The following is a 27,972-nucleotide window of genomic DNA, read 5'->3' as shown; positions in this document are numbered from 1 at the left end:
CCATCCAACAACTCCTCAGGCTCTTACAGCTAGTGAGTTTCTGGCAGTTAGAGAAATTCGGGGCATGGAGTACTCAAAGTGGGAGGCCCTTTGTGAGACAAAGGTTGAGGAGGGCCTTGAGCAGGCCAAGGGCACCACTGAGGGCTCAGACCCCACCAGATGTCAGGGAGCAGGGGATGGGGAAACAAACACAGAGAAAAGGTATGTGTGTGTGTTGATGCTGACTGGGAAGATGAAAGGGGATGGAGGTAGGCAGACATTGAGAAACTGGGAATAAGCCTGCCCTCATCACAGGTTTGCTGTGGTCAGAGCTAGTCCTGAGAGAAACAAAGAAATCATCTTTATTGTTTGCTTTGCCTCTTGCCCTATATGTGAATATTGTCACCCAGAGAATGTGATCATATTTGGAGGACTATCTGTGGCATTTCATTTTAGAAATAGTGGTGTCGGGGCGCCTGGGTGGTTCAGTGGGTTAAAGCCTCTGCCTTCGGCTCAGATCATGGTCCCAGGGTCCTGGGATCGAGCCCCGCATTGGGCTTTTTGCTCAGCGGGGAGCCTGCTTCCCCCTCTCTCTCTGCCTGCCTCTCTGTCTACTTGTGATCTCTATCTGTCAAATAAATAAATAAAATCTTAAAAAAAAAAAAAAGAAAGAAATAGCGGTGTCTTGTTTATCAGGGGCTGCTGATTAACCGCTGAAGCCTGCCCCCCACACCAAGCCCTTGCAGTTGCCAGGCTGGGTAAACTCCTGAGCTCTGTGGATGGTGATGTGAGCAATGAGCTGGTTCTTGTTGAGGTAGGACCTCTCCCTGAAGAAGGCTGGGGCCCAGGTGGTCAAAGAGCAGGAAACTCAATTAGCTCTTCTGTGGATGGAGTCTGAAATGTTAATCAGCACTTTTCCAGAATTTCAGGAACTTCCCTCACCCCTCCCCTGCTATCTGGGCCTGGGTGGGATTCAGGTCCCTCCTGTTCTTCCTGGAAAAGCACAGACCCTTTTTAGGCTGTCAGGCAAAGGCCTAGCTGCTTGCCCCTTGAGAGGGGAGTTTAACATCATGGTAACCTGTGCTCCAATGGGCTTGCCCAGCACTCGGGATGTATGAAGTCTCCAGGAGTGGCAGCCTTGTGGGAAAAGCTTATGATGTGACGTGGTATGAATCTCTCTACTGGGTTTTCCCAGAGACCCTAACTAGGGGCTAAGAACCAGGCCCAGCTGCCCTATCAATGAGCAAGTCCCATGTCAGTTTTCTCCTGCAGCCACTCTCTTTGACAGCACATGCCTTTTCCCAAACTCTATGCTGCCTCCCAGCAAAGGATATTCATATGTGCAAATCTTGCCCCAAGTCCAGAGTGACCCAAGAAACGCCCCAAATAGAAAACTTTTTTCTAGGCATGCAGCCTATCTATAAAATGAAATCTTTCTTCCTGGGCATGTTGGCAAGGTGTTCACCACAAACCTCTCAACAGAGGCTGACATTTCTTATATTAAACACTAACTGCAATTCCTGAGGATTAGAGTCTCCTCAGGAGATTCATCTTCTTGTGTTTTTCCTTGCTGGTCCCTAGGTCTCTGCCAATTTAGAGTCAGAGACAACACATCACATGATTCCTTTTAAAATTGGGCTCTGGCTGCCGTGGCTCTGCCTACCCACTGCCCATCTGCCTGCTCTGAAGGCAACACAAGGATTGGGAGGGGTGGGGAGACAGCCAGAGAGCACACAAGTAAGAACTGAACTATTTGACTGGACCTGGTCCTAACAGAGGCAATTTTATTACCCTAAATGTCCTGGAAACCCTGGTGCCTTTGGCGCGAGAAGACTCCAGGCTCCGTCATCCTGGACAGCAGTCTGAGCTAGCCTTGGCGCCCTTTTGCAAGTGGCTGTAATGTGAGTCACAGGGGCAGGCTCCAGGGAGGCTGAACAGGAGGTGGGCATGGAGGAAAAAGGCTCTGTCTGCCCTGGCCTCGGGGGAGAGAGGCCAGCAGGCTGGGATGCCCAGTGGGCCCCCTGGGATTTGTGGTAAGGACTGGGGGGTGGGCATTGGGGAGGAGGGTGAGCCCAGAGGGGACAGGTCATGCCAGGCCAAGCCCTGTCAGAAATGGCCCTGGTGTTGACTGTTGGGCAGGGCCCATAATATCAAAACCAGACATTGCCTTAGGATGGAAAGAACATTCTGGATTCTTTCTCACAATCCTTTTCATTTAGGTAAAGGAACAGTGAGGTCCAGATTCGTAATTCTTTCCCTTGGTGAAAGCCTTCTCTCATTCAATGAAGGAGCCTCATACTCTTATGGTGGTTTATTGATGTCACAAACAAAGCATACTTTATTTTTATTTGAATTGGTCAGTTAAAACATTCTATGCAAGGCAAACACTTCATCATGAAATATTTAAATTAAAAATAAATAACTCAGTTCCATCCTACAGAAATCTCCTGCTGCTCCATATAAATGGAGGACATCAGCTATTGACTAAATAAGTTGAAATAAATAGTTTTAGGATACTCTGATTGATAGGTCCAGCATAAATCACCTGCTTTCTTCTTAACTGTGCTCCAGGCCCTGTTATTGGTACTGTGCCGGACTATTAGTCCATTGAGACTAGGCCCTGATTGAAAGAGTACTCGAAGCCCGGATCTCCAAATCATGTTCCAACATGAGGATTGGCTGCTGACCATCTAAAACAATGGCTGAAGGGCAGGGAATCCTAGCAAGATGAAAGCCAAAATCCAGTCCTCTTATCCCTCCATGCCTCCTTACGGTTCACCTGGAGATGCGGAAGCAGGTAACTTAGGAAAAGGTGACACATGGCCAGAGTGGTAGCCTATGAGTAACGGTTGAGACTGGTAACGTGGCCAAATTCCTTATTGTACCAAGACGTGGTGATTTCTGGCTGAGTCTTCGACTCCGTGTCACCATGGAGTGTCTGATTTTGCTAAACAGGTTAGATTAATTTAAGCTTCTGAATTAGAACACAGCCTTCTGGGGGCAGAGTTGAGTCTACGGATGACAGCTATGCAGGACCCATGAGCTGAGGGCCTGCACAGGCCAGCATTCCTAACTGACCACTGCACGCCTGCGTCTCAGACTCTGCCGCCACACGATGCTCCTGGCGGCCTCTGCCAGTCATGTGTGGTTAGCATTTGAGATGAAAATTATTTATTAACCTCGATCTTTCTCTGTGTTTGGAACTATTCTGTGTGAAGGAATAGATACAAACACCAGGCACTGAATCCTGACACCCATGTGGGCCAGGCGCCTTGAGACTAATCATTTAACGGCTTTAAACTGTCATCATTGGAATGGATAAATAAGGACATCTCACTCAGAGTTGTGAGGGAGAATGTATGTAATGTGCTCAGTGTCATGTCTGACGCATGGTAGGCATTTAATAGATGAGAGCTGTTGTATTGTATGATCATTGTAAGTCTATTGATGTTAACTATGGGATTGATGATGACATTTCCATTAAAAGAAGGAAAGCACAATATTATATTATATACTAAGTTGAACCATATGAAACTGATTGGTTGTTTCTGACCTACAGAGAAGACAATTTCTTCAAGGTCAACCTATTTTTAAATCACTTACTTTTTCCAACCTTATCAAATTTTTCCTTTCAAACAGAGAAGGCAATTTCTTCAAGGTCAACCCATTTTTAAATCACTTACTTTTTCCAACCTTATCAAATTTTTCCTTTCAAACATTGCCCCCAGAGTCCTATTCCTACCCCTCCAAACCTTCCTCAAATCAGTTGCTAGAGTGAGCAAAGCAAGGAATCTGGCAGACTTGAGGACCTAGTATCCTGTTCCACTAACTGTCTCTTGTAAGGCCTTGGCTTCGTCATCTGTAGACTGGGTACAATTGTGCTTTCCTTAGCAGGGATAATGGACGGGAAAGCACTTTCAAAAGTTAAAATCATTTTGCCAATGCAAGGTATTATTAATTTCACTAGCCTATGCCACTTCAGAGAACATTAGCATTCAACATTTAATTTTTAATCATGTTTCTCTATAGAAAAGCTGCACGTAAAAGAATAGAGAATTCATGCAATCATGCCAAATGATCAATACTGATCTTGAGAATACTGTGAAATGAATAGTAGAACTATAAGTAAATATATAGTGCTTTGTCTTTAGAAATTATACCTTGTCAAGATGAAATAAATGTGATAAGAGGAATAGTAGGAACCACTGTGTTTACAAGGGCCTCAAACATCAAGCTCTTATATTTTTAACAGAAATCACATACATTAGAACAACTCACAAGGAAGACTGAGGAATTGCCTGCTTCCTTCCCTGGAGGTCTTTAAAATGGGTTGGGAAAGTTTGATTGTGGTGCGATTTTGCTTTAAGATAAGGACAGAGTTTATATCTATCTCCCAAAGCCACTTTCAGACCAATGACTTTATTGGTTCTAAGAAGGCACACTTTTCTTTTGCCTTCCAGGGGAGTCCCTTGCCTGTACCCTAAGCCAGGGCTATTGGTTAATAAGAAATGGTGATGTGTTTGGACCAGCTACTAGCAGAGGTGAATGTGGCTCAGTTCCAATCTGAAGTTTTCTCTCCCATATGCAGTGAACTTTGACCAATGCATGGCCCCTGGGGAGAGTCACCTTTAGTCAGCCTCAAAGGCACTGTTGGTAGCACCCACATATTCAGACTTCTTCTTGTGCCTTGTCCACATTTTCCGGAGGAGGCTAGGGACCCCGCAGGAAGCACTTCCTGTCAGCGGTAGGGAGGCTTCTGCTCCCTGGGGCAGGGTCGGATACTCTTCAGTCATCTTCTTGAGATGTCTAGATCTAAAGAAAAGCCAGGGGGGAGGGAGGACAGTTATTTCACAGAGTCAGACTTTTAATGTTTGCCCTCAACACAACTCTTACTTCTCTTCTGCTCATACATTCTGTGACCAGGATAGAGGGTCACTGTTGGGACACATATACAGGTGACTTCTTTTGGAGGATCCTCACATGGGGTGAGGGAAGGAGGTGGTTCTGGGCACAGTGGTTCATAGATCTCAAGCTCTGCTCATGTCCCAAGTTCTCCTTTCCCACCCATTCCACTTATAGACCAACAATCTTGATGGAAAGGGCAAGCTTCCCAAAGCCTTAAGCTGTTGAAAAAGTTTGTGTCCTAGGGGTACATGTGGCTGCTCACTGACTGGCCTCAGGCAAGTGACTTAATCTCAGCCAGCCTCAGTTTCCTCATGTACAAAAGGGGGATAATTTCATCAAACTCACAGGACTTGTGAGGAGGAGAATGAGCTAATAAAGCATTGGGCTCCCTGTAGACCTCCATGAATGTTTATCTTTCTCCTCACTTCCTCCTCCTAGGTGAAAGAAATGGCCTTCGTTTTCAAAAGCCAGCCTCCAGGAACACATGGAAATGAGGACATCTGAGCTCAGAGAGAAAGGAACCATGGAGAACCTTCTGGACACAGCTTTATGGAGCAGAAATGTTGGTCTTTTTAGCTCAGCAGGTTGTTGTGGGCTTACTCCAACTTCCAGCAACAGCTACTGCTGCTCAGGACCATTTGAACTAGACCTTCAAACAATCCATGTGCCTTTCTGATTTTTCTCCAGTTAGGTCCCAGTACATTGAGTGACTTGGTTTTTATAATTCTTTCTAGATGATTTTCTTTTATCTAGAAGAGCTTCATATTGGTTGCTTCCTCCTTGGACTCCCAAGCTTCCAAGGTGTACACACTTGGGTTGATATTTTAGCCCATGGTCCTTCCAGTGTACACATCTCACATGCTCCCAAGAATGTGTCTTTTCAACTGCTAGATTGTAGGTTTCTTGAAAAATAAAACAGTCAGAGTTTGTGCTAAGTTCTTCACGTATCATCCCATTCTGTTCTCACAATAATCCCTCAAGAGGGGTATTAGGATCATCCCCATTTTTTTGTTTTTGTTTTGAAATAAGTGAGGGCATGGAGGTTACGATAACTTGCCTAAAGTCATAGCGGGTTAGTGGTGGCCCTGGGCAAGCAAGAAGCTGGGAGTCAAGAGCCCACACCCTTCATTACCCCTTAAGCCACTTTTCTACTATGTGTGGTATGGACGATCGTGGCGGGGCATCAATGTAAATGTTGACTTGAGTTTCAGACACCTGCTTGCCATTTTCTTAGTGCAACCCTGAAGGCAGTGAGAGAATTGCTGGGGTGGGGAGGAGACTATCTACTCTCCTGCTACTCTCGCTGCTGGTTCTGGATCAGAGTTAACAATAACACGGGGGTTAATACATTTGGTTTGAAACTTTGGTATCTTACATATTTCTTTACCTTTGGGCCGGGGCCCTTCACCTAATTCATGAGACATTTCTGATACCACTGTGCCTACAGGGAGGCTCAGAATGCGACCTGTGATTACATTTATCTAATTAACCAAAAACTCTCCCAAATGACACTTCTCCAAGTCTAAAGAGTGGTGTTAATGAAGTGGAAACCATCAAAAACACTTCAGCTTAATCCTAGGGAAACAGTTGATGAGGCGCCACAGAGACCCAGGATTATTGCCCTCATTAAAAGGTAATTTAAAGCTGGCATGGGTTTTGTGTTAACATCTTGAGTGTCTGTAAGCTGGGCCACCTGTTACTCTCGTGTGACAGGACCAGGAGTGGGTGGGGAGCCCTGGCACTTACCCTCGCGTCAGAACAGCTCCCTTCTCCGAGGCTGTGGCCGCCGCCTCAAGCACGCTGGGGGCTTTCACTGAGATCCGGGCCACCGGAGGAATCTGCGTGGTGCAGAAGGGGAAGGGAAGGTGAGGATGTGGCCATAATCCCAACGCTGGCATTGACCGGAGCCAGCTGAAAGGGGGATGGCTCCGTCAATCCACCACCCAATAGGCAATAGTCTTCATGCTTTGACTGGCATCGAGACTCCCCTAAGGGGCTGGTCACCACCGTGCGTGGCCTACCCCAGTTTCTAATCCAATAGGTCTGACATGGGCCTGAAAATCTGCATTTCTAACAAGTTCCTGGGTGCTGCCAGTCCCAGGACGCCACATTGAGAACCACTGACCCAGAGAACTTGAGAGAGAGAGAGCACAACTCAGTTTTACCTGAAAACTCTGTCCCCCGCCCCCACCCCCATTACCTGTGTCTACTTTGTTGTCAAATCCTGCAGATTCATGCTTTGAAAGACTGCCTTAGGTAGTGCCATCCTCCCCCATCTCCTCTGCCACACGCAGCCTTCCGATCCAGTCACCTGGGAACTCCTTGCTTTGGACCAGCCCCACCAATGACTCCAGCCCCGCTGGATTTGAAGTGCCTCCCCACTGCAGGCCAGACTGAGGCCAACTCTGGAAGCACAGGCTCCTCAGAACCCAGCTCTCCCTCATCTATGCAGCTCTACCTCTGTTAATCCCCCGTGGGTACCGTGACAGCTCCCATCCCAGTATGGCTGGTCCTGCCTCCCCTCCTGCTCACGCTCATTCCCATGCTCAGCAAAGCTTTTCCTCATGCACATGAACAGCTCTGCATCTTCCTTCGGCTTTTCCTTCATCCTCTGGACAGAGCCTCGATTCTGCCTGCCCTTCGGGGCCACTTCTTCCTGGAGGCCTTTCCTCAGGCTGGTGGCCTGAGTTGATTTCTCTCAGTCCTCATGCCCCATGTCCCCACAGTACTGAGTACCTATGTGACATATTTCGGCATTTCCCCAGTTTTTTCTATGGTTCTCTTGTTGTTTCATAGGCTCCCAGTTCTCAGAAAAGTACTACGATGTGTGTCAGGGTCTGGCACTTAATCCCTTTGGTGGTGCTCTGCAGCCTTCCTAAAGGAGATGGTGAGTGCTCAAGAAGCATGATGACCTAACGAGGGTTAAATCCAGAATTGGCTTAGTCAACAGGCATATGCTATGCTTTGTTCCTTCACCCCAACCCCACTGAAGGCTTAGGGTCACCACATTCTTGGAATTGCTGGGAAATTCCAGGTCATGAACATCATGATTAACTGTCCCCTTTTCTCCCTAGCTGGCCAAATGTTGTGGGCAGAGTTACTGTGCCACCTTGTGGCCTCTCGGGAGCTCTCCCTCCCCATCATGCCAACAGCCCAGCCCTGGGAACATACACGGCCTCTCCTTCTCCACTGTCCTCAGTCCTCCACCAGTGCGTTGCAGCACTGAGTCAGAATTAGCTGTACGAGCTCTGACTCATTCTTCCACCCTGGGATAAGGGGCCTCCGATCAGCTGCAGGACCCCTGCTTCACTGTCTCAGGCTCAGGGGAAAGAGTCAGTCCTGCTGCCTTTCTTCTTCATGGTCCCCATGCCCTCTTCTTCATGGTCCCCATGACCATCCTGTCCCATCGCAACTCCTTCTGGTCTCCCAGAAGCAGTTCTCTGCCAAGGCTACTATGTGAGCCCAGCCCAGCGGCTTGGAGCAGGTAATCCAAGGATGTGAGCCACCCTCTTCCCCTTAACTTTGGTCTTCTTCTGACCATAGCTAAGGGCAGCTCTTTGAGCTGTCACAGCCTGGAAATCTGTGGCAATGGCCCAGCCATCCTCAGTTTCTCTTGAGGACTAGGTTGGGGCAGAGGGCTCCTGATAAAACAGATTGACCCATCTCTCCTCTTTCTGTGGTTCTCCTAGTACAGGGATGACCTAAATGAGGTATTTGGATTAGATTTTCTGCTCAGACAGGGAGCAGAGGGCTCACTGTCCAGTTTGTTCCAGAAGAATGAGGGGGCTGGCCCACACAATCTCCAGGGTCTTTTCTAGTCCTCACCTGGCACGATCCACCCATCTGGGGAACTGCTGCTCACAGAGCCCAGGGTGCCTGAGCTGACCTCATCTCTAGCCACGATTCCACCTCTACTGTGCAATCCTAAAGGGTACCCACATTCATGCCCAGAAGAAGATGCAGGAGATTTTTTTCCCCAGAGGGACCCTGAGCTATATCTGGATGTGCACCCCCTGATCTGTCTTCAAAGAAGGACAAGCTGCCACCATGGGGGCAGCTCATGTACCATAATGGAGCAAGGAGGAAACAAAGGCTTGGCCATTTGGGCCCAACTTGGGACAAGGGGGAGGGGTAGCAATGGCCCCAGAACTTCCGCCAGGAGGTATCCGGTGTGCATGGCAGTTCAGCCTCCTAGCAATCTGAACTCCCTCCTCCTGTCACAGGTACTGATCCCTAATACAAATCTCATACCCCCTACCCTGCTTCTCAGAGTCTGCCTCCAGAGAACCCAACTGGGAACAGATGTCCTCCAGAGGTGTCCTGGGTGCAGATGCCTGGTGTTTCATGTTTTCACAACATTTAAGACCCTTGACAGGCAGCTCTTGACCCTCTTAGCTGCCCATGGGAATTAGTCGGGCGTGTCCACCTGGCATGGGCCTACCACAGAAACCACTTCTTTTTCCCTGTGTTTGAGATGTCCCCTAGGCAACACCTTTTTCTGTTTGCCTGAGGGCTGAATTTCTGGCGAGAAAGAGAACACCATCCAGTGGTGTGCTGTGAGCTGACTGACACTGGGAGCCGAAAACCTGCAGGTAGGCTTTTCTAATAATCTTCAGGGCTGCAACAAAGGACAGGGTGAGGAGTTTAAAGCACAACATGGAGAACTAACCAGGCTTATTTTACTTACCAAAGACTTTCCATATGCTCGATTCCCACACAGATTGGATGATTTGGGTTCCGAACTCCCCACTGCAAGGTTGAACAGAGGAGGCATTACTCAGTGGTACTCTGTGTTCCACTTCCCCCCCGCTTCTGCGTCAATGATCTCATTAGCTAATCAGTCACAAGCTGGGAATTTCTAAAGGCCTTTGCGCCAAGCAGCAAGATTGGGCAGGAGGGTCAGGCAACGGGACAACTGTCGAGTGGGTCACCTGCATCCCTGGCACTCTTCCAGGTGTGGGCTGGGTGGGGAGGGTATAACTAAGGTCTAAGAAGATCATGTGTGTGGAAGCATTTAGTAGTATGTCTGCGGGCAGTACGTGCTCAGAGAATGTGCCCTTAGCTTGTCCTTCCTTCCTAAGGTGCCACATCACAAGAGGTTATCAGGAGTTTAGTCTTTACTGCCGGGATCGATTTAGCTTGCTAAATCTGTGCAGTCCTCTCTGGAAATGAGCAGAGAAGCCCGCCTGCGGTGGGAGGCCCAGCTTCATGATGTGCGAGTGTTGGAGATTATCAGAGTCCTGAGATACTGGCTACACAGGACTTACGTGAGAACCTTCTTGCTATGCCTTTATTCCTGAAGCCCAACCTACTTCTGAGTAATCTCTACCCTGAAGTCTTAGCTTCTGAGAATCCAGGTGTTGAGCTGAGGGAGCTGGCAATAAGTAGGGGAAAGTTGGCTTTCAATCTACTCCTCTCCTTGGGCAGACATTCCAGAACAAGCCCCATCCTATCACACTATAAAAATAGAGATAAAACACTCCCCAACCCAAGGAAGAAAACATTTCAATGCTAATAAAATGAAGTTAAAGACTACCAAGATTGAATCATAACTTATAGTGTATAAGTAATAATAGCAGCTCAGAGTTTTGAGTATTTACTGTGTCAGGTACTGTGCTGACTATAAAACACATAGACATTATCTCATTTAACACTTACCATAACCTTGTTAGGTAGGTATCATAATAGTCCTCACTTTCCAGATGAGGAAATCGAGGCCTCGGAGATACATTACAGAGGAAGCCAGGTAAGGATGATCTAGGGAATGGCAAACTGCTTTGGGGGACTTGCAGGGCTGGAGAAACGTGACTAAGGGACACCCTAACCCATTATGGGAGGTATTTGCCAGGTAGAGACAGGGAGGACAATCTGCAGAAAGAAGAGGGTCTGGGAAGTTCCCGGAAATAGAATATAATGGCTCAGTCCCAGAATTGCACTGCAGCTCAGGGTTTCTGTGTATGTGGATGGGTGGGGACAGGAGTGTGTCACAGGAGGTGGCCCTGGAGAGGCCAGCAGAGAACAGATTCTGGGGGGCTTGAACATGGTCTGGAGGGCAGTGGGGGTAGGAAGGACACTGGAGCAGAAGGATGGCAGAGGCAGATTTCTGCTTTAGACAGACCCCTCTGGTAACCTTGTAAAGGAAAGAAGGACTACTGGCTGAGGGCCAGGCTTGGAGGCTACACACCAGAGATGAATTGGGTCTGAGCCCAGGTAGCCTGAGGTAGGTACCAAGAGGGAGAGATGAGACATATACAGGAGTTGACATTGTCAGTGTTTAGTATGTGACATGGTGGGTGGAGTGGGGATAGGGAGGACAAGAGGGTGTTAAGGAAAATAACCCTGCTGAGAAAGGAAGGGATTCATTCCATTTGAACAAGTTGGTTCTGAGGTGCCCGAGGACATCTTGGTGGAGACATTCCATAGGTGGCGAATTCTCCAGGGCCTAGGAGGTGGTTGTCCCCATTCCAGGCATTTGAGGCTCACATGCTCAGGGCCTCATGGTGAGAGAGTTTCTTAGCTGGGTCTCTGCCTTCAGAGTCCCTGCAATTTCCAAGATTCCTCAGAGAATCTTTCTCCCACATGAGAAAGCTACATCATCCAGGAGCCTTCTCCTACAGCTCAGAAAAGAAGCAAGCTGCCAGATCTGAGATCTCTGGAGACACACATCCTTCTGATGGGAGGATGGAAGACTCAGTGCCTCAGCCTTTCCCGTGGAAAGCACTGGGTCTGGCTTTGACTCAGAAACCCTCTGTCATTCCCCAACCCCCTCTGGAATCTATCAGATTGGGGGAGATGAAGAAATTGAATCAATGCCCAGCTCAATCTTTTTTTTTTTTTTTTTAACCTGACTAGCACATTCCCTGCATGAGCTGACTGTCACATGTTGGGCAGATTCTCTCCATTTCATTACTTACTGTTCTCTTAGAGAATAAAAGTCTGACTTGGACAGTCAAGCTTCCACAAGCTACTTAGGAAGGAAAGCGACCCCTAAAGCTAGATGGTTGAGAAGACCTTTTTTTCTGGGGGTGGGGGATGGAGGCATTGACTAGCAAATTAGAAGAACTAAGATTTAATTTCAGTTTTTGTTGCTAATAAGCAGTGTGACTTTGGTCACACATAAACAGCCTCTATGGTTTCAGTTTCCTTTTCTATAAATGAGCATGGGGTGCTGCAGACCAGGGGTCCTCTCCCTTCAGTGTGCATTAGAATCACCCGGGGTTGTTAAATCAGAGGTTGCTGGGCCCCACCCTAGAATTTGATTCAATAGGTCTCAGGTGGGACCCCACATTTACATTTCCAGCAAGTTCCCAGGTGATTCTGCTGCTCTGGGGACCCCCACTGTGAGAACTACCCATTTGACTGGTCCCTAAATCCTTGTTAATCAATATGTTATCCTCAGACCAACACCATCAACATCATCCAGAAGCTTTTTAGAAACATAAAATCTGGGGCCCTACTCAGTCCTACCGAGTTAGAATCTGCATGAAAACAAGATTCCCAGGTGATTCTTTTGCACATTGAAATTTGAGAAACATGGCTGTAAATCCAGTTTATCTTTTTGTAGCAAAGATATTCTTTTTCCCTTTCTACACACATATGTACCCACCCACCCACCTATATATAGACACAGAGAAAAATTTATCTCCTCTTAATTTGCAAGGCAGATTGTGGTTTTCCTAATGCTTTCACTCTACATATGTGTATATGTAATCACTTAGCTAGAGAGTATAGCTTGATTTATGCGTTATTATACATCGGATCATAAAAACAGGATCAGGGTGTTACTGATCAAGGAAACCTTAGAGATCCAGTTGAGCATCTATGAAGAAGGTGAGAAGATAGAAGATTGAAGAGATATACTTGATGAAGTATAATTTCGGTTCTTACAACATACAAAGTTGTTGACACCCAAATGCCTTGAGAAGGACATCCCAAACTTTCTGTTGTGCATTTTAGGAGTTAAAATATGAATGACTTTAGGCTGTGGACATAACAGAAATAACTTAAAGCAGCAATTAAAGGCAAAATACCATCACAGACTCCAGAGGGCTAGGCGCAGATTCCTGTTGAACTACTTGTGGTAGGGGCCATTTTTAAAAAATAGTGCTGAAGTTAAGTCTATAATGTTTCCAGTTTTTAAAGCAAATTTGTCCCTAAATTCTTTTTAGATATTGTTCAAATAGCCCTAAGTCATTCACATTTACAGTGGTGAGATCTTAAGCTGGCAGTTTATAAAGAGCCTATATAATTACAAACACGGCCTGTAAAATAAATAAGGTAAGCTTCTGTTTGTCCATGAGTCATGCCTACACTAGCTTTCGCTCCCCCAGAACATAATGATTTTCATCTCTGGAACCCAGCAGGGCTTCCTGGGGAGCAAGATGGCAAGTGGAAAGCATCTCTGCCCGCCCAGGGTATTTTTCAGGCGGGTGTTCTGTGTTGCTCTGTAGGTGGGGCCCGAGAGCAGGTGCACTCAGCGCAGGGGCGGCCCGCGCCAAGAATGGGAGGAGGCGGGGGAGGAGCGGGGGAGGAGGCGAGGGAGGAGCGCGGGAAGCGGACAGCCCTCGGCACAGCACCTGCGCTTCCCCGGCGCGGTGGAAGACGCCGGGGAGGAGCGTGAGGTTGTTGGAAAAGACAAGCCCCGTCTCCTGCCTTGCGGCGTCTGGTCTAACCGCGTCGCTGAGTCCCAAAGGGAGGTTCCAGGGACTTGAACCAGGGCGCACGTACCGGGTCTGGCCGGGGCCTTGGCAAGGTGGGGTCCCTGCGGCCGCGCGCCGTGGAGCCGGCCGGACCTACGGCCCTCGCCGTCGCGGCGGTCGCTGCGGTGTGGCAGCAGCTCCAGAGGCCGGGGCGTGTAGAGGTCCGACTCGATCACCACCTGCCGGGAGGAGGAAGGACAGTCAGCTTGTTCCTCTCCCGGATCTTTAGATGCACCTCGGGCCGATAGGGCATTGCTGGAGTTTTCCTGACGCCAGAGAATGCTAGCAGCAGTGAGACAACTTGGGTTAACTGGCCTCCGACAGTCAACCGCTTTTACTGAATTTCAGCAGGCCAAATGGTGCCATGGTGCAAGAAGATGAGGGTCCCCGGGGTTCCTCACCAGCACCCCGTTCACAGAGTCAGGAGCCTGGCTGGGTCTTCGGGCCAGACCTGTCACCCACCCTGGGGCCTTACATGGTTTGGCAACAGAACAGGCTGTTTGGAATGATGACAGTTTTGGAAATCAGGGTCATAACAGTCTTTGTGAGAAGCAGACACCCTGTTCAAACAGAGGACAGTTTTTTGAATGCTCTAGCAGAGGGAAGAGCTAGGGACAGGACTTGGGGCCCAACCAAGTCCCAGGTTTTAAAAAGAAGAAAACTACTGGCACAGTTCCACATGCTTATACTTCCTTCACCTTGCAGAACGCCTGTGTGAGGTGGAGCTGGGAGATGAATTTCCACTACACATGGTTTCCTAAGTGGAAATTCCCCAAAACCAGTCAGAATGCTAAGACCTAAGGTGTTTTCAGTAATGATCACCTGCTGAATAGTTATCTGGGCAAGTAGAGTAAGAGGAAATACCCCTTTTGTCAGGACCCAATGAAATAGGCCTTAAAAGTTATAATAAACATACTCAAATCGTTGAAATAATTTAAATGTAAAAAACTTGAGACAAAGCCGTATTTTATCTTAATACTGGGAATGATGAAGGATATCAGTGGGTTTTGGCTCCTATCCTGCATATTTTTATACATATCCAGGACATTGGGGTCATCCATTCTGAATTTCTTCACTCCTTTAAATCTGGTTAGAATGTTCAATAGTGCACGGCAGCTGCTCTGGGGTCTACACTGACTCATTCGTTTGCTCCTTCATCAGATGCCCTGTGAAGGCACGTTCCGTACCAGGTCCTGGGCACTGGGCACATCTGCAAGTTAGGTGGACCTCCCCGAGCCTTGGACGGATCCCCCTCACTTGTCCACATAGAACAGTGGTGTTGCTTTTGGAGGATGCTGAAGCAAATAAAACTAAATTTTTAAAAGTTATAATAGGGTGATATTTCGATTTAGCGGAGAAAAATTGGATCTTTAATACTGTTACAATAAATGCCAGGTCACTGGGGGAAATGGATCTGTGTTCACATGTGTTACACCAAAATAAATACCAGACAGATCCAAGATACATGTTGAAAACAAAACACACAAGAATTGAACGTGGCTCAATATAACATTTGTTACACATGAAGGGGAATGATCCCTATGTACATAGAAACCTAAAAATCAATAAAGAAGAAGAAAACAAGAGAAAAAGAGAGCAAAAACCAGAAGCTGGCCATTGACAATAGAAACGCAACTGGTAAACGTAACACCACAAACATGAAAAGATGTTGAACAGTCATTAAGTGAAAGTGAAAACAAAGTTGTTGTTTTTTTCTCTTCTCAGATTGTCCGTGATGAAGAAGGTAACTCCATTTGTGGTCACGCCCCAGCCTTGACAATTAGTGGTTCCGTGGAAAGGAGATATTCTTGCGTGTCCTTGCTCTGTTGGGGCGGAGTAAATGCCTATCATCTGTAGAGGTTTTGGTAATAGAGCATGCTCTCTATCTTCAAGCCACATATTTATCTACAGAATCAGAGAGCAGTTCATGTCTCCTGAAGAGAAAACTAGAAGCTGTCACTCTTCCCTTCAGTTTACCACAAAGAGTCCTTTGCTCAGAAAACTAATATATACCTAATTTGGCCTTATCTGGGTTAGGAAATTAACTCCTCTCAAGCCCATTTTAGGGCCCAGAACCATTCATCCTGTGGCTTTGGGGAAAGCTGATCACTCAGAAACATGGAGGATTAGTACCTTTTCTTCTCTGGGCACTGCAGGAGGTGGTTCCTTCCCAATAATTTAAAATATGTTCCTTTTTCCTCCCAGCTATATCATATGTCCACTGACATATGATTTGGTAAGGTGTACAATGGGTTGATTTGATCCATTTATAAGCTGTGGTATGTTTAGAAGGTGGTGGTTCCGTTAGGCTGGGGGCAGCCCTGGGCCCACCCTGTACCAGCTCAGTGGGTGGTCCAGCATTGACTGTCCAGTCTCCTCTGCTCTCCTCTTTACCTACCTCCCTTCCCCTTGGCCCCTTGCTCTGCCATGGTGTTGCCCAGAATACTGGAATTTCCTATATTAATGGTGGTTCAGAGCCACGTACGTTCCCCTGGACGTGTAATATTTGGCCTAAGGGCTCTCCCCTGGAACATGACCCTCCAGGTTGAATAAGAGACTCCTGAGCCTCATTACTGACACAGCTGTCACAGATGTTTCTGATTTTATTTTCACTCTGTCAGCATTCTTCTTAGTAAGGAGGAGTGAGACTGGTATGTTTTCAGACCTACTTTGTACAAGGAGAAAGCAAAGCAGGTAAAGAAAGCCTGTGGAGTCCATGAGGGAAACCCAGCATTTCCTCCTCTGAAAGGGAAGCAAACGTTCCCTTTCAGGAACAAGAAACTCCACCTCTGCAAGCAATCGCTTCTCTGCACTGTGGTGCGGGAGAAGAGAACGGGGAGGGAGGGAGCCCAGAGGTTAGCTGCTCAACCCTCTGCTGGAGGTAGGAGCTCCCAGGGGACAGGGATGAAGTTGGTTACTTCCCAAGTCATGACTTAGGGCCAGGTGCCTCTTCTGGGTGTCTTCTCCAGGCCCCAAAGGATGCCAATAACGGATGCCAATAACATGAAAGAGGAGAGGTGCCCAGTTCAGAAGAGTGCCCTTTCTTAGCTGGTCTTGTACTTGGTTCTCATTTCCCACAGTAACAGAGGCTCTGAGAGGGCTCCGGGGGAGCACATTTGGCTCTCACCAGGAAATGGGCAGCTGAATAGATGGCTGTGGCCTCCTGAAAACCTGGGTTATTTTCTGGTCTCTAGGACATGGTTTGGGGTGGCTACTGCTGGTCTTAGAATAAACTGGTCTGAGAGCAGGTTCTTTAGTATCCCCCCTCCCCCCGCACTCCCGGTACAGGGGTAAGACTGGGGAATGGGGAGAAGGAAAGGAGAGGCAGGTTTGGTGTTGGATTTGCCTTTCCTTTCCTAGTCCGCAAACTGCCTTCTGAAAGTAGGGGGGATGTACTAGAGCAATACGCTGATGTTCCCCTGCTGGTCTTGGGTCAGAGATTAGAAGAACAGAAGTCATGGGCTAACACTCAAGCCTTAGGATTCCATCCACTGACATCTTCAAGTCTCACTTCTGTTTGTTCACCAGCCTAGGGGGCTGGTAGGGGGCTGGAAAGACAGGTGAGACCTAGGTGATGGAGAATGATCATGATTTAGGGCTGATGGGATCCATAGCAATGTTCTAGCCCAACTCCCTAATTTTGCACATAGAGAAACTGAGTCCAAGAGAGATCATGAGTCTTCAGGGTCACAGAGTTATAAGGCGCAGAGCCAGGATAAGAGTTGTGGTTTTATGACTTCTGGGTGAGCGCTCTTTATAAGACCCAGAGAAGTGCCTACATCCAGATAAGAAATTTCAAGTGCAATCAATCACTCAGGACATTTTGAAAAATCAGTAAATTTGCAGGCCAAGTTCTCTCTGATAAGGTTGAGCTCTGGGGAGAATGTGACGTTTACAATCTAATTTTTCCATCTTTCCTGGTAGTGGTATCACTGCTCATTGTGATGAGGCTGGGGAATCAGTGGCCCCTGGGGGGTCCTGACTCTCTATCTTAGTGATGCTGGGGCACTAAGATGGTTTAGAGAGAGGAGATCTTTGTAAAGGAGGGAACCTGACTCCACATGGTAGCCCAAGGACAACAGACACAAATAAGAATTTCAGGACAAAGAAAATTCAAAACCTTGGTAGATTTAAGCAGTTACAAAATGTGAATGTTTTCCTTGGGAACTCAAAGGCAGCCAAGAGCCAGTCAGATGAGGAAGCAAATAATCAGAGATAGTTCTTTCTTTAGGACTTACTTCCTTCATCTTAGGTAGACTAAGACCTTTCTTGTCTTTTCTAATTTGAATGTTCTGTACAGCTGACATTGAGGTTTGCAAACAAAGGATGAGTCAGGATGTTAGGGGAAATGAGAAATTTAGAGGTGAGCTCAAAAACCAGAGGGCATTATTAAGTTGTCTCACCTGGAGGAAGACTGCATAGTTGAAGACAAGATCCAGCTTCTAATTTTTTTTAAATCAAAAGCAAATTTTAATATGTATTCATATACTTGAGTCATTTTTTTTTCTCTGAGTAAAAATATTTTGGAGAGGGAAAGTCATAAACCATAAACATAACTGTCTTTCTCAAAAATTTCCACTCCCAGGAAACCTGAGAGCTTGGTTCTGCAGGGCTGGCTGAAGTCAAGTGGCTTTCCAGAAAGCTGTCTCCACTGAGAGTTGTCTTCTTTATTAAGGTTTGAAACCTCCTGAGGATTTCCTCCCTAGAACCTATTAATTATTAGTAAGTGTGGTGATTTAGTTTCCATTTTAAAAGCTTTTGTAAACACTGCTCTGTCCTTACAAAGCCAGCAGATACAGGTATTAGGAGTGATTCAGACAGTAACATTGTTTAAGGTTAGAAATTCAAGGAAAGAAAGTGGTGGGGAACTAAATATTCCCAATTCCCAAGGGATCTTTCCAGAGTCATGAATGACTTGTGGTTCCTTCAAATCCAGAGTAATGCCAAACTCAAGCCCCTTGACCAAAAAGTCTTTTGTGAAACTTCCCTTAAACTGGAAATGACCTACAAACAACCCCTTCCCTTTACACTTTTTAAAAGATTTATTTATTTACTTTAGAGCCCAAGTGTGAATGGAGGGAGGGACAAAAGGGAGAGGGAAAGAATGAGACTCCTCAAGCAGCCTCCCCTTTAGAGCCCAAGTGTGAATGGAGGGAGGGACAAAAGGGAGAGGGAGAGAATGAGACTCCTCAAGCAGCCTCCCCACTGAGCACAGAGCCTGAGGCGGGCCTCAATCCCACAAACCCAAGATAATGATCTGAACCGAAATCAAGAGTTGCCTGCTGGAGGGACTGAGTCACCCAGGTGCCCCTCCCTTTCTATTTTTGGTTACACCCACTCCTTGAAAATCAGGAGCATATTTCTTTTAGATTGTGGGCTTGAGTTTTCAGGGATGAGGAGAAAGGTAAGAATCTCTTGCCCTACCACAAAGAAATTTTCCATCCATTCAAAGTCCTTTTCTTTCCTCCTTTTTTTTTTTTTTCTGGTATGTTTTTAAGTAGACTTCATGCCTAGCACAGAGCCCAAGGCAGCGGCTAAACTCATGATCCTGAGATCAAGCCCCGAGCTGAAATCAAGAGTCGGATGTTTAACTAACTGCACCACCCAGACACTCCCCTTGTCTTCCTTAATATAAAATATTCCCAAAAGTCATTAAAAAATACATACGACAACAGAAAAATGTGCAAAAGACATGAATTAGGAACATAGAGAGAAAAAAAAATCAAAATTCCTGAAAAGATGAAGAATGATATTAATAATTAAATAAATGCAAATTAAAATGAGATACCTTCACCTATCAGATTGTCAAAGACTAACAACATTGATGACATACAGTATTGACTTAGGTGTTTTGGTAAAGGTACTTTAAAACACAGTTGCTAAGAATTTGACAATGGCTATAAATTTTTTTTCAACATTCATATCCTTTGAGCATTTGAGCATTTTCTTTTTTTAATTACGATATAATTGACATATAACATTAAGGAGTACAATGTGTTGATTTCATGACCAAGCATTTTCATATCTGTGACTTCATCCTCAAAAACATTTGCATAAGAGCATGAAAAATATGTTCAAGGATATTGCTTGTGGCATTGTTTAGTAGAATTTGGTTAAATATTCTAGAAAACTTCAGATGTGATTTGGGAAGAAAATTATAGTACATTCATATAATAGCATGATATGCAGCCTTTATAAAGAATGGGGTAGATCTATAAGAATTAACTGACATGTAAAAAGATTCAATATTTATAGATTAGTGAAAAAAGCAAATTGCAAAATGGTATGTTATCGAGCAATGGAACATAATAATGATATGTTGGTATATGGGAAATTTTCACTTAAAAAGCACCAACATTCATTGAATACTGGGTGTGTGTCAGGCTCTGGACTAAGCACTTTACATGTATTAAATCATTTGTTCTCCAGTGGTTCTTGAGATATGTGCTCCTATTATTCCCATTTGAATACTAAAGAAGTTGAATCCCAGTATGGTGGGCAACTTGTTCAAGGTTACCTAGCTAGAAATGGATAGAACTGGAATTTATGTCTAGGCAGTTGGACTCTAAGTCTACATACCTGCCTGTTATGTTCCACAGCTTCTTAGAATTTTCTGTTATTATATTTTTTATGTTCATAGTATTTGAAATTCTATAATAGGCACACACTACTTTGGGAATTAAAAAAAGTAATGTTTGTAAAAATAACAATGACTAGGGGCGCCTGGGTGGCTCAGTGGGTTAAAGCCTCTGCCTTCGGCTCCGTTCATGTTCCCAGGGTCCTGGAATCAAGCCCTGCATCGGGCTCTCTGCTTAGCAGGGAGCCTGCTTCCTCCCCTCTCTCTCTCTGCCCGCCTCTCTTGCCTACTTGTGATCTCTTTGTCTTCAAATAAATAAACAAAATCTTAAAAAAAAAATGAGAATGACTAAAACTCCACCTCATTCCCAGGACACTGAAGAAAAAAATTCATTTTAATGGAGAATGGGCCTTCAAAAATTGACATACTTAGAAAATCAAAATGGTGTTCCTTGAAAAATTGTGATAGAAATAGAAACTCCAGCATAACCAAGAGGAAACAATCAGCAGTAAACCTTTCCAGAGAAAGTACAAAGATGGACTGACAGCTTTTGTATAAAGAAATCTGTAAGTAAAATGAGAAATTCACAGCATCCTTTGGCTCCAATGACATGTAAACTAATTTTAAGGTAATGCAAGTGCTTATTAGAGTAGCAAAAGATAATGTAGAAAAATGAAAGTCAGTGAGGCTGGAGGTAAATGGAAAAACATTGCTGGAAGCCTGGAAACTGTTTAGAATTCCTGGTAATATGTGACAAAGTTGTAAGCAGAAACCATTTTTTAAAAAATCACTATTCTCCACATCTAGCATAGTGTCTCTTATGTAGTAGGAATGAAACTATTGGATGGATGAATGGATCAATGGATAGATGAAACTATTCTTAACCTTCTACTTATTAATTTACCATGGAATTAATTCAAAAGAATAGTATTTTGTTCAAATTAATTGCAATGCTATTTATAATAGTGAAAAAATAGAACATCACAAATGCCAGCAACAGGAGAACACCTAAGTCAGGAATGCTATACTCATCGTGGACTCTGTTTAAATAAGAACAATTTTTTTAGAGAATGAGATTTACTCTATGCGTCTAGGGAAAATGTCAGAATAGGGGAGTCCGATTCAGGGCTTTTTGCTGTCTGGTAGACATTTGTCAATTATTTTGGTGAAATGGAAGACAGGAAATTGAGCAGCAGCCACATGTCATAGAGAAAAACTTCCTCGCTATTGAGAGCTGGGGAGAGGAAGTGAAGAAGTTAGATGCTGCTTTTGTAATGGAAACCAATAAAAGTGATCAAAATTGAAGTTGTCCTTACATTCTTGGTCAAGAGGTGTTGAGAGCTTTTGACTCTTCTTCTGGCTGGACTGGACACTGCAAAGAGAGAGATAGGAAAGGTTTTAGAGAACACAGGTTGAGGCTGATGTAGCCTCAGAGTGGGTTTGCCCCTGGAGTGGGGAAGGGCGCAGAGGAGGGGAGGTGGAGAGAATAATCAGGGTGTAATTACAATTTTAGATGTTACTTGGCTGAGTGCACCAAAGTTCATAGCAGCATTATGCACAACAGCTAAAAGGTGGAGACAACCCAAATGTCCAACTAAAAGATGAGTGGGTTAACAGAATGTGCTATATGCATACAATGGAATATCATTCACCCTTAAAAAGAAATTAAATTCTGATACATGTGGTAACATGGATGAACATTGAAAACATTAAGCTAAGTGAAATAAGCTGGACACAAAAGGACAAATATTGTATGGGTCCATTATATGAGATACCTAGAGTATTAAACTCAGAGACAGAAAATAGGTTACAAAGGGGTTAGGGGAAGAAGGGAATGGGGAGTTGTTATTTAACAGGCATAGAGATTTGGTAAGGGATGATGAAAGTTCTGGAAATGGATAGTGGTGATATCTGCACAACAATGTGAATGGAACTCATGCCACAGAGCTATGCACTTAAAAGTGCTTAAAGGGTAAATTTTATATCATGTATGTTTTGCTACAGTAGAAAGGTTAAAAAATCAATTAAGCATTAAAAAAATGTTAGTTGGTTGGAAGAAGGCATGTGTTTTGTTGAAAATGGAGATACTCTGGCATCTCTCTTCCATCCTGCTGCTGGAATGATTTACTTAGAACTGCAATCCCACCATGTCACTGCCTAGAACTGAGACTACTCCTTGTCACATATCAGATAAGTGACCAGATGAGGGCTGGGCCGAGGTATTTTCTTCAGAGCACCTATAGCCATGAAACCTGGCATACAGTGTGCTAGTTAATAGCCAAGGTTCCCAACTCCTTTCACTTGAGTGTGGACCAGAACTAGACCACTTGCCACTTATGTGACTTGGGCAAATTACCCATCCTTTCCACACCTTCCTCTCCTCATCTGTAAGACAGCGGGAATAAACAGCACCCACCTCCGAGAACTGTGGCAAGAATGAAATGAACTAATTTTTATAAAGCCCCTGGACCAGTGCCTGACAAGGAGTAATTTCCCAGGAATCAGTGGTGGTTATTATGACTGTCCTCCATCTCTGCAAGCTGAAGGCAGGTGGAAAGAGTAGCTGATAACTTTTAGATCTTATAACATTCCATTAGGATTTCTCTTTCCAGAGTTTTCTCCATTTCCTCCTGCTATTTCCCGATTCCTCTCCACAACCTCTCCCCATTGCTGTTTCCCCTCAAGAGAATTATTTTGAACGCTGTGGTGCCATTCACCCTAGAATTAAACCCCCTCTAGTGTGTCTCAGGAAATAACTTCTGGTATAACTTCTTGGTAAAACCGCAGCTTTTATCTTTCGTATTTACTGTGAATTTTGTCTATGAAATTTTCCCTTAAAGGGCTCTCTTTCTCTTCAGAAAGTAAAAAATCCACATTTGTCCTGTTATAGACTTGATATTTATGTCCCATGCCTTTAAGTAACGCTCTAACACTTGCTGCTGCCATAGTTTTGTGGGACATTAAGATGGCTCAGCTAAAAAAATACATAGAAATATTAACTTGAACCCAATATGTGTATGTATGTTTGTGTTGGAAAGAAAGATATAATACAAGAGAAGGGTAGTAATAGCTCACATTGAGCCTTACCAGGTGATGGTTTATGTGCCTTATCTCATTTACTGCTTGTAACAACTCTGTGAACCAGGTACTCTGCATTATCTCTATTTTATTGGTGGGGATACTGAAGTTAGGGGTCCCACAGTTCACAGGAACTTAACCATTGTCCACACTGCCTCTTAACCTCTTAACCATTGGCCACACTGCCCACACTGCTGAACCTGTGCTCAGAAAATGTCTTGGCCATTTTGGTCACCCTAAATGGTAGCATTGGGAAAAGGGCATCCCCGGGAGAACTATTAAGATAGTTAGATAAAATTAAGCCACCTTCTATTTCTGTAGGTAAGGAATGTGGGGATGTGCGGGAGAGTTACCAATCTCTCTTATAAGCGGTGACTTAAGAAGGGCTAGCACTGCCCTTCTCTCACTGAAAGCCCTCTGCTCTATAGCTTTGGAGAAAGCAAGATGAGGCAAAAAAGGAAGTAGGAAGAAGTGAATTTCTTCCATTCATGGTCTAAGGTAAGACTGCAAATACTCCTTTCCTAGAGAACGACTTCCTGAGCAGTGAAATGTCCATGAATACCAATGAGTACTTGGTTTATGACCAGGAGATGGCCATGAATGAAAATGGAATACAGGATTAAATATTTATCTTTGACTGGACATAGTCATTGTTCTAAATATGGAATAAAAATAGAAATCATTTTGTGATTTATTTCATACTAAATGCTTTATAGGTTTTATCTGTATTTTAATCCCCACCCCGCCCCCCACCGTAATAACCCTAGGAGGTAAATTCTAGCTCTCCCTTTTATAAAAGTGCAAACTCAGGCCCAAAGAGATGAAGTAGCTTGCCCAAGGTCACACAGTGCAGAAGTGACCCGCAGTTCCTTGACCACTGTGCTAAGCATATGGAGTCAAAGGCCCTGTTTCAAATGCTTTTAGTCAGGTGAAGTGTGACGTTGCTCCTGAATTGTTGAATAACTTTTTAATTAAAAAAGGCTATTTGGCTTTGATTTTTTTCTTTAAAAAATGTTAAATGGAAAAATATGACAGGAAATAGACATGTTTTAACATTTTCATATTTGCTTCCAATTTGTTTTTGTCTCATGTAAAGAAATACAAAATTGGGCAAGTTGAGGTTCCCTTCCTACTCTCCCCTAACTCTACTCCTGTCTCTCCCCAGGGCTACGAAGATCACTAATTTAGTCTGCATCTTTCCAGACTATGTTTTCATACTCTCTGTCTCTGAATATGTATCCATAAGTTGTTTTGTACTGCCAGATATAGTAATTGTTATCATACATATAAAATTTGCAGCCAGCCTTTTTTTCCCTCCACTCAACATTATGCTTTTGAGATCTGTGTCCATACACATAGATCTAGTTCATTCCTGTTGACAACTGTGGAATATTCCATAGTACAATGACACCACATTTTACCCACTCCCCTCCTCAAGGACATTGAAGCTGTTTTTAATTTTGCTCTCCTAGAATCAGTGCCACTATGAACATCCGTGAGTCAGAGTATCCAGAAATGGACCTGCTGGGTCCGAGGGTCAGCTTTGACTTTACAGGTACTTTTCAGAATTTCCAGACAGAGTTCCAACTCCTGCACTTGGGCAGACTCCTCGCTCTTGTTTTTCCTCTCTCTATGTGGCAATACATGTCAAAAGCTTTATTTATGTTCTGCTGGCTGTCTCTTTGTGACCAGGCTGAGTCTCTCCCTTCCCCTCCCCCTCCCCCTAGCAGTGACCCTGTCAGTGGCTGACACGGAAAGAAGAAAGGGATTGTTTGAACAGGGGGCACAACACCAGCAAACATCCAGCCCCCTTCATTCAAGTCTGACAATGAGACCAGGGCTAAGCCAGAGTCCCAGCCTCTTCCAGCAAGGCAGGGGCCGTGGGGAGAGAACAGAGGGAGCAGAAGAGAGGGCTGAGCTTTAGAGGGGGTGTGAGGGAACTGTCCAGTAACCAGACACCTGCTGGCTGCTGAGCTTGAACACAAAGGCCTCCTGGGACTTGACACCATTCACCCCAGCACAGGAGCTGACAGAGTCACACGTTGTGGCAGCGCTAGTTCCAGGTGAAGTTTGGGAGGGGGCCCTCGGATCTTCGTTAGAGGCCAGCCCCCGGGCAGGACATTATTTGACCACTTTATTAGACTTCAGGCCCCTGCCGGGAGTCTATTTCCTCACATTTATTGGCTTGGTTAGAAATCATACTTTTGAGCCAGCTGGTTCTCATTTCAGAGCCCACTTGCTCATTGGAGAAGAAGAAAGAATCTCTCTAGCTGCTCTGGGAATTTTGTTTTCATCTCTGTTTCCCCAAACAATGGCTTGCTGTCACTTTCATTTGGCATATTGGGTTACCAGTACTGAATTAAGTGGAACCGGGAGCATTTTAACTGCCCTCATTCCTCCCCACCCCCTTTGAGGGATTGTTTCTCAATGACTGATGTTTATCCATGTACGTCCTTTTCAGAAACAACAACAATAACAAATACCATCACAACAGCGAACCCGTGAACCCCTTGGAGAGACCTGAGGATAAGCCATAGTAAAACAGCACGTGATTGTCCTTAACCTCCGGCAGAAGGTGCCGCGTTAAGGAAACCGTCAAGGGCGATTTTACTCACCCTTGGAAGGGATCACGGTGGTGAAAACTTCTATATTTTCATCACTGCAGCTGTAAATCTGATGCATCGTCTCAGCCTTCTCTCCCCCAAAGTGCCGGGAACCGGAAGCCTCTCTCTGAACCCCTAGTCGTGAGGTTTCCTAATCCAGTCTGGCTCGGGGATCATTGTGCAGGTCCACAAAAGACAGGCTGGTGCTGTGATCTCATCTCATTCCAGAGTCTTCACTGCAACATTTTCTAATCCCATCTGTCTTTTTTTTTTTTTTTTTTTATGAATCCTATTATTGTAAACCTTTGATTGAGCGTGGAGGCTTCAGTCCCCTCCCAGCCAGGATGTAGTTAACATTTTTATTTTGCCGTGTCTGCTGCACTGATTTTGGAAGTCTTTTGTGAAGTAAGGATGAAGTGAAACCGCCCGCTCGGTTAGCGCCCAGCTTGGCTGGAGAATTCCACTGAAAAGGAGACGTGAATTTTGGTACCAGCAATTACCCTTTTCATTTCAGAAATGAAGGGAGCTTTTTAACCCCCCACTCCAGAAGAACTGGATATTCAGTAATCTGTCGTGTGTTACTTTGGCTTCCTTCTAAGTTTCTATTTTAAACAAAAGGACTGTTTGTCCAGAGCGGTTTTGCCTCATGCCGGTTCATGACAAGGCTGACATCTCTCGAGGGCGGTCTATTTAGCATCTCCTTGTACAGCCCTTCAGGTGCTCGCAGAGACATGGTAACAAGCGGTGCCCTCACACCCAAGGTAGCACAGGAAGATTAGATTTATAAGAAGATTTTATTTTTCTTACCCTAAATATCCTAATACATATTATCCTATATATTCTATTATCCTTTATTTATGTAGAACAATATATATCCTATATTTTATCTTATATATTCTATATATACACACAGAAATAAGGTATGTCTGAAATGTTTTTTATGTCAAACCCACCATCTTTCATTACACCATGACAGATTTATTTCTTCATATTGATAATGATGATGTAATCATATTAATAATGACAGTTGGCATTTATTAAACAGTTGCTAAGAGCTAGGCAGTGTGATATATAATCTTATTTAATGTCTACAACCACCCAACAAGACTAGTCATTATTTTTGCTGTTTTATAAGGTGAGGAAACTGAGGCATGAAAAGACTGAGTAATTTGCCCAAGATTAAAATATGGAATGCGTGGCAGAATCGGGTTTAATCCCTAATTTGACTCCAAAATCAATTTACTTAATCATTAAATTACATTCCGTTCTTTACCTCCAAAGCCTTGCCCCCTATTTTGAACTTAGGGGTATAAAGACCTATTAGACTTGGACTTGGTGTCCACTGCTGTTTCTATAGTAGACAAATTTGGGGCATATACTTATCAGTTAGTTGTCAATATTACACTTATATCTCAGAATTGCCCCTAGCCACAGAGGATGGCTCTGGGAAGCCATGTTTATTCTATCTGAATTTGTCCCCTGGACCATATTTGACTGGACCAAGGTAGACATGTAACCCAGACTGCTGCCTCTGGGGAACAGAAATTGGGCCTTAGGCTGGGGCCAAAGGAAAGGTAGAAACTCTCAATACCTAGGTGGTTCTCAGGGTCAATAGGGATGAAATTGAGGGGAAGCCTGTGGAAATAAATAGAACCAATGATCTGTACAGGGCCTGAGGCCTGAATGCAAATCCAGGGTAAAGAGTTTTAGCTGGGGGAGGAGAGCAAGTACTTTCACTTTGACCCATACTTGGTGGGTCTGTGGTTACCTGTACAGGTGGGTGAGAGCCAGTGCAAAGGATAGGGGGTTGGGGGTAAACAAAGTATTGGAAGAGAGAGGGGTGGGTGTGGAGAATTGAGAAAGAGCATAAAGAGGCAGAGATAAGGGAGGGACAGAAAAATAATCCAATTTAATAGTTTCCAATGAGATATTTAGGTCTTTATCTGGTAAGTGTCCTTTTTGTTTAAGTAGGTTTTGGTCATTGTCAGATAAAAAGAGTACTGTCTGAAGACATGTCTACACATTTTATAACCTCCAAGTGATTACATTTTTAAATAATAGAAAATTTAGGGGAATATCCAAATAGAAAGCAAGATCCAAAATTATGTTAAAAGACTAAAATTATGTTAAC

At 44.8% G+C, this 27,972-nt stretch overlaps 1 protein-coding gene and 1 long non-coding RNA gene across 2 annotated transcripts; one reads left to right on the top strand and one right to left on the bottom strand.

Annotated features, from left to right (window-relative positions):
- The first annotated feature begins 2 nt into the window (after positions 1 to 2).
- LOC116861358 lies at positions 3 to 5,941 on the top strand. Its single transcript, XR_004381465.1, has 3 exons — positions 3 to 32; positions 5,323 to 5,446; positions 5,619 to 5,941. It is a non-coding gene; the product is annotated as an uncharacterized LOC116861358 (long non-coding RNA).
- Positions 3,968 to 26,368, bottom strand: VXN (vexin). The gene is made up of 6 exons (XM_032847878.1): positions 25,854 to 26,368; positions 21,477 to 21,532; positions 13,612 to 13,762; positions 9,572 to 9,633; positions 6,631 to 6,722; positions 3,968 to 4,791 (listed from the first exon to the last, which is right to left on the bottom strand). Exons 1-6 carry the CDS (start codon positions 25,918 to 25,920, stop codon positions 4,608 to 4,610), a joined length of 612 nt encoding a protein of 203 aa, XP_032703769.1. The 5' UTR covers positions 25,921 to 26,368; the 3' UTR covers positions 3,968 to 4,607.
- Positions 26,369 to 27,972: the final 1,604 nt, after the last annotated feature.

This window comes from Lontra canadensis, unplaced genomic scaffold, assembly GCF_010015895.1.
Source record: "Lontra canadensis isolate GAN:19392208 unplaced genomic scaffold, GSC_riverotter_1.0 scaffold195, whole genome shotgun sequence".
Taxonomy (NCBI): domain Eukaryota; kingdom Metazoa; phylum Chordata; class Mammalia; order Carnivora; family Mustelidae; genus Lontra; species Lontra canadensis.
The sequence above is the reverse complement of the archived record's forward strand: the minus strand, read 5'-3'. Positions and strand labels throughout refer to the sequence as shown.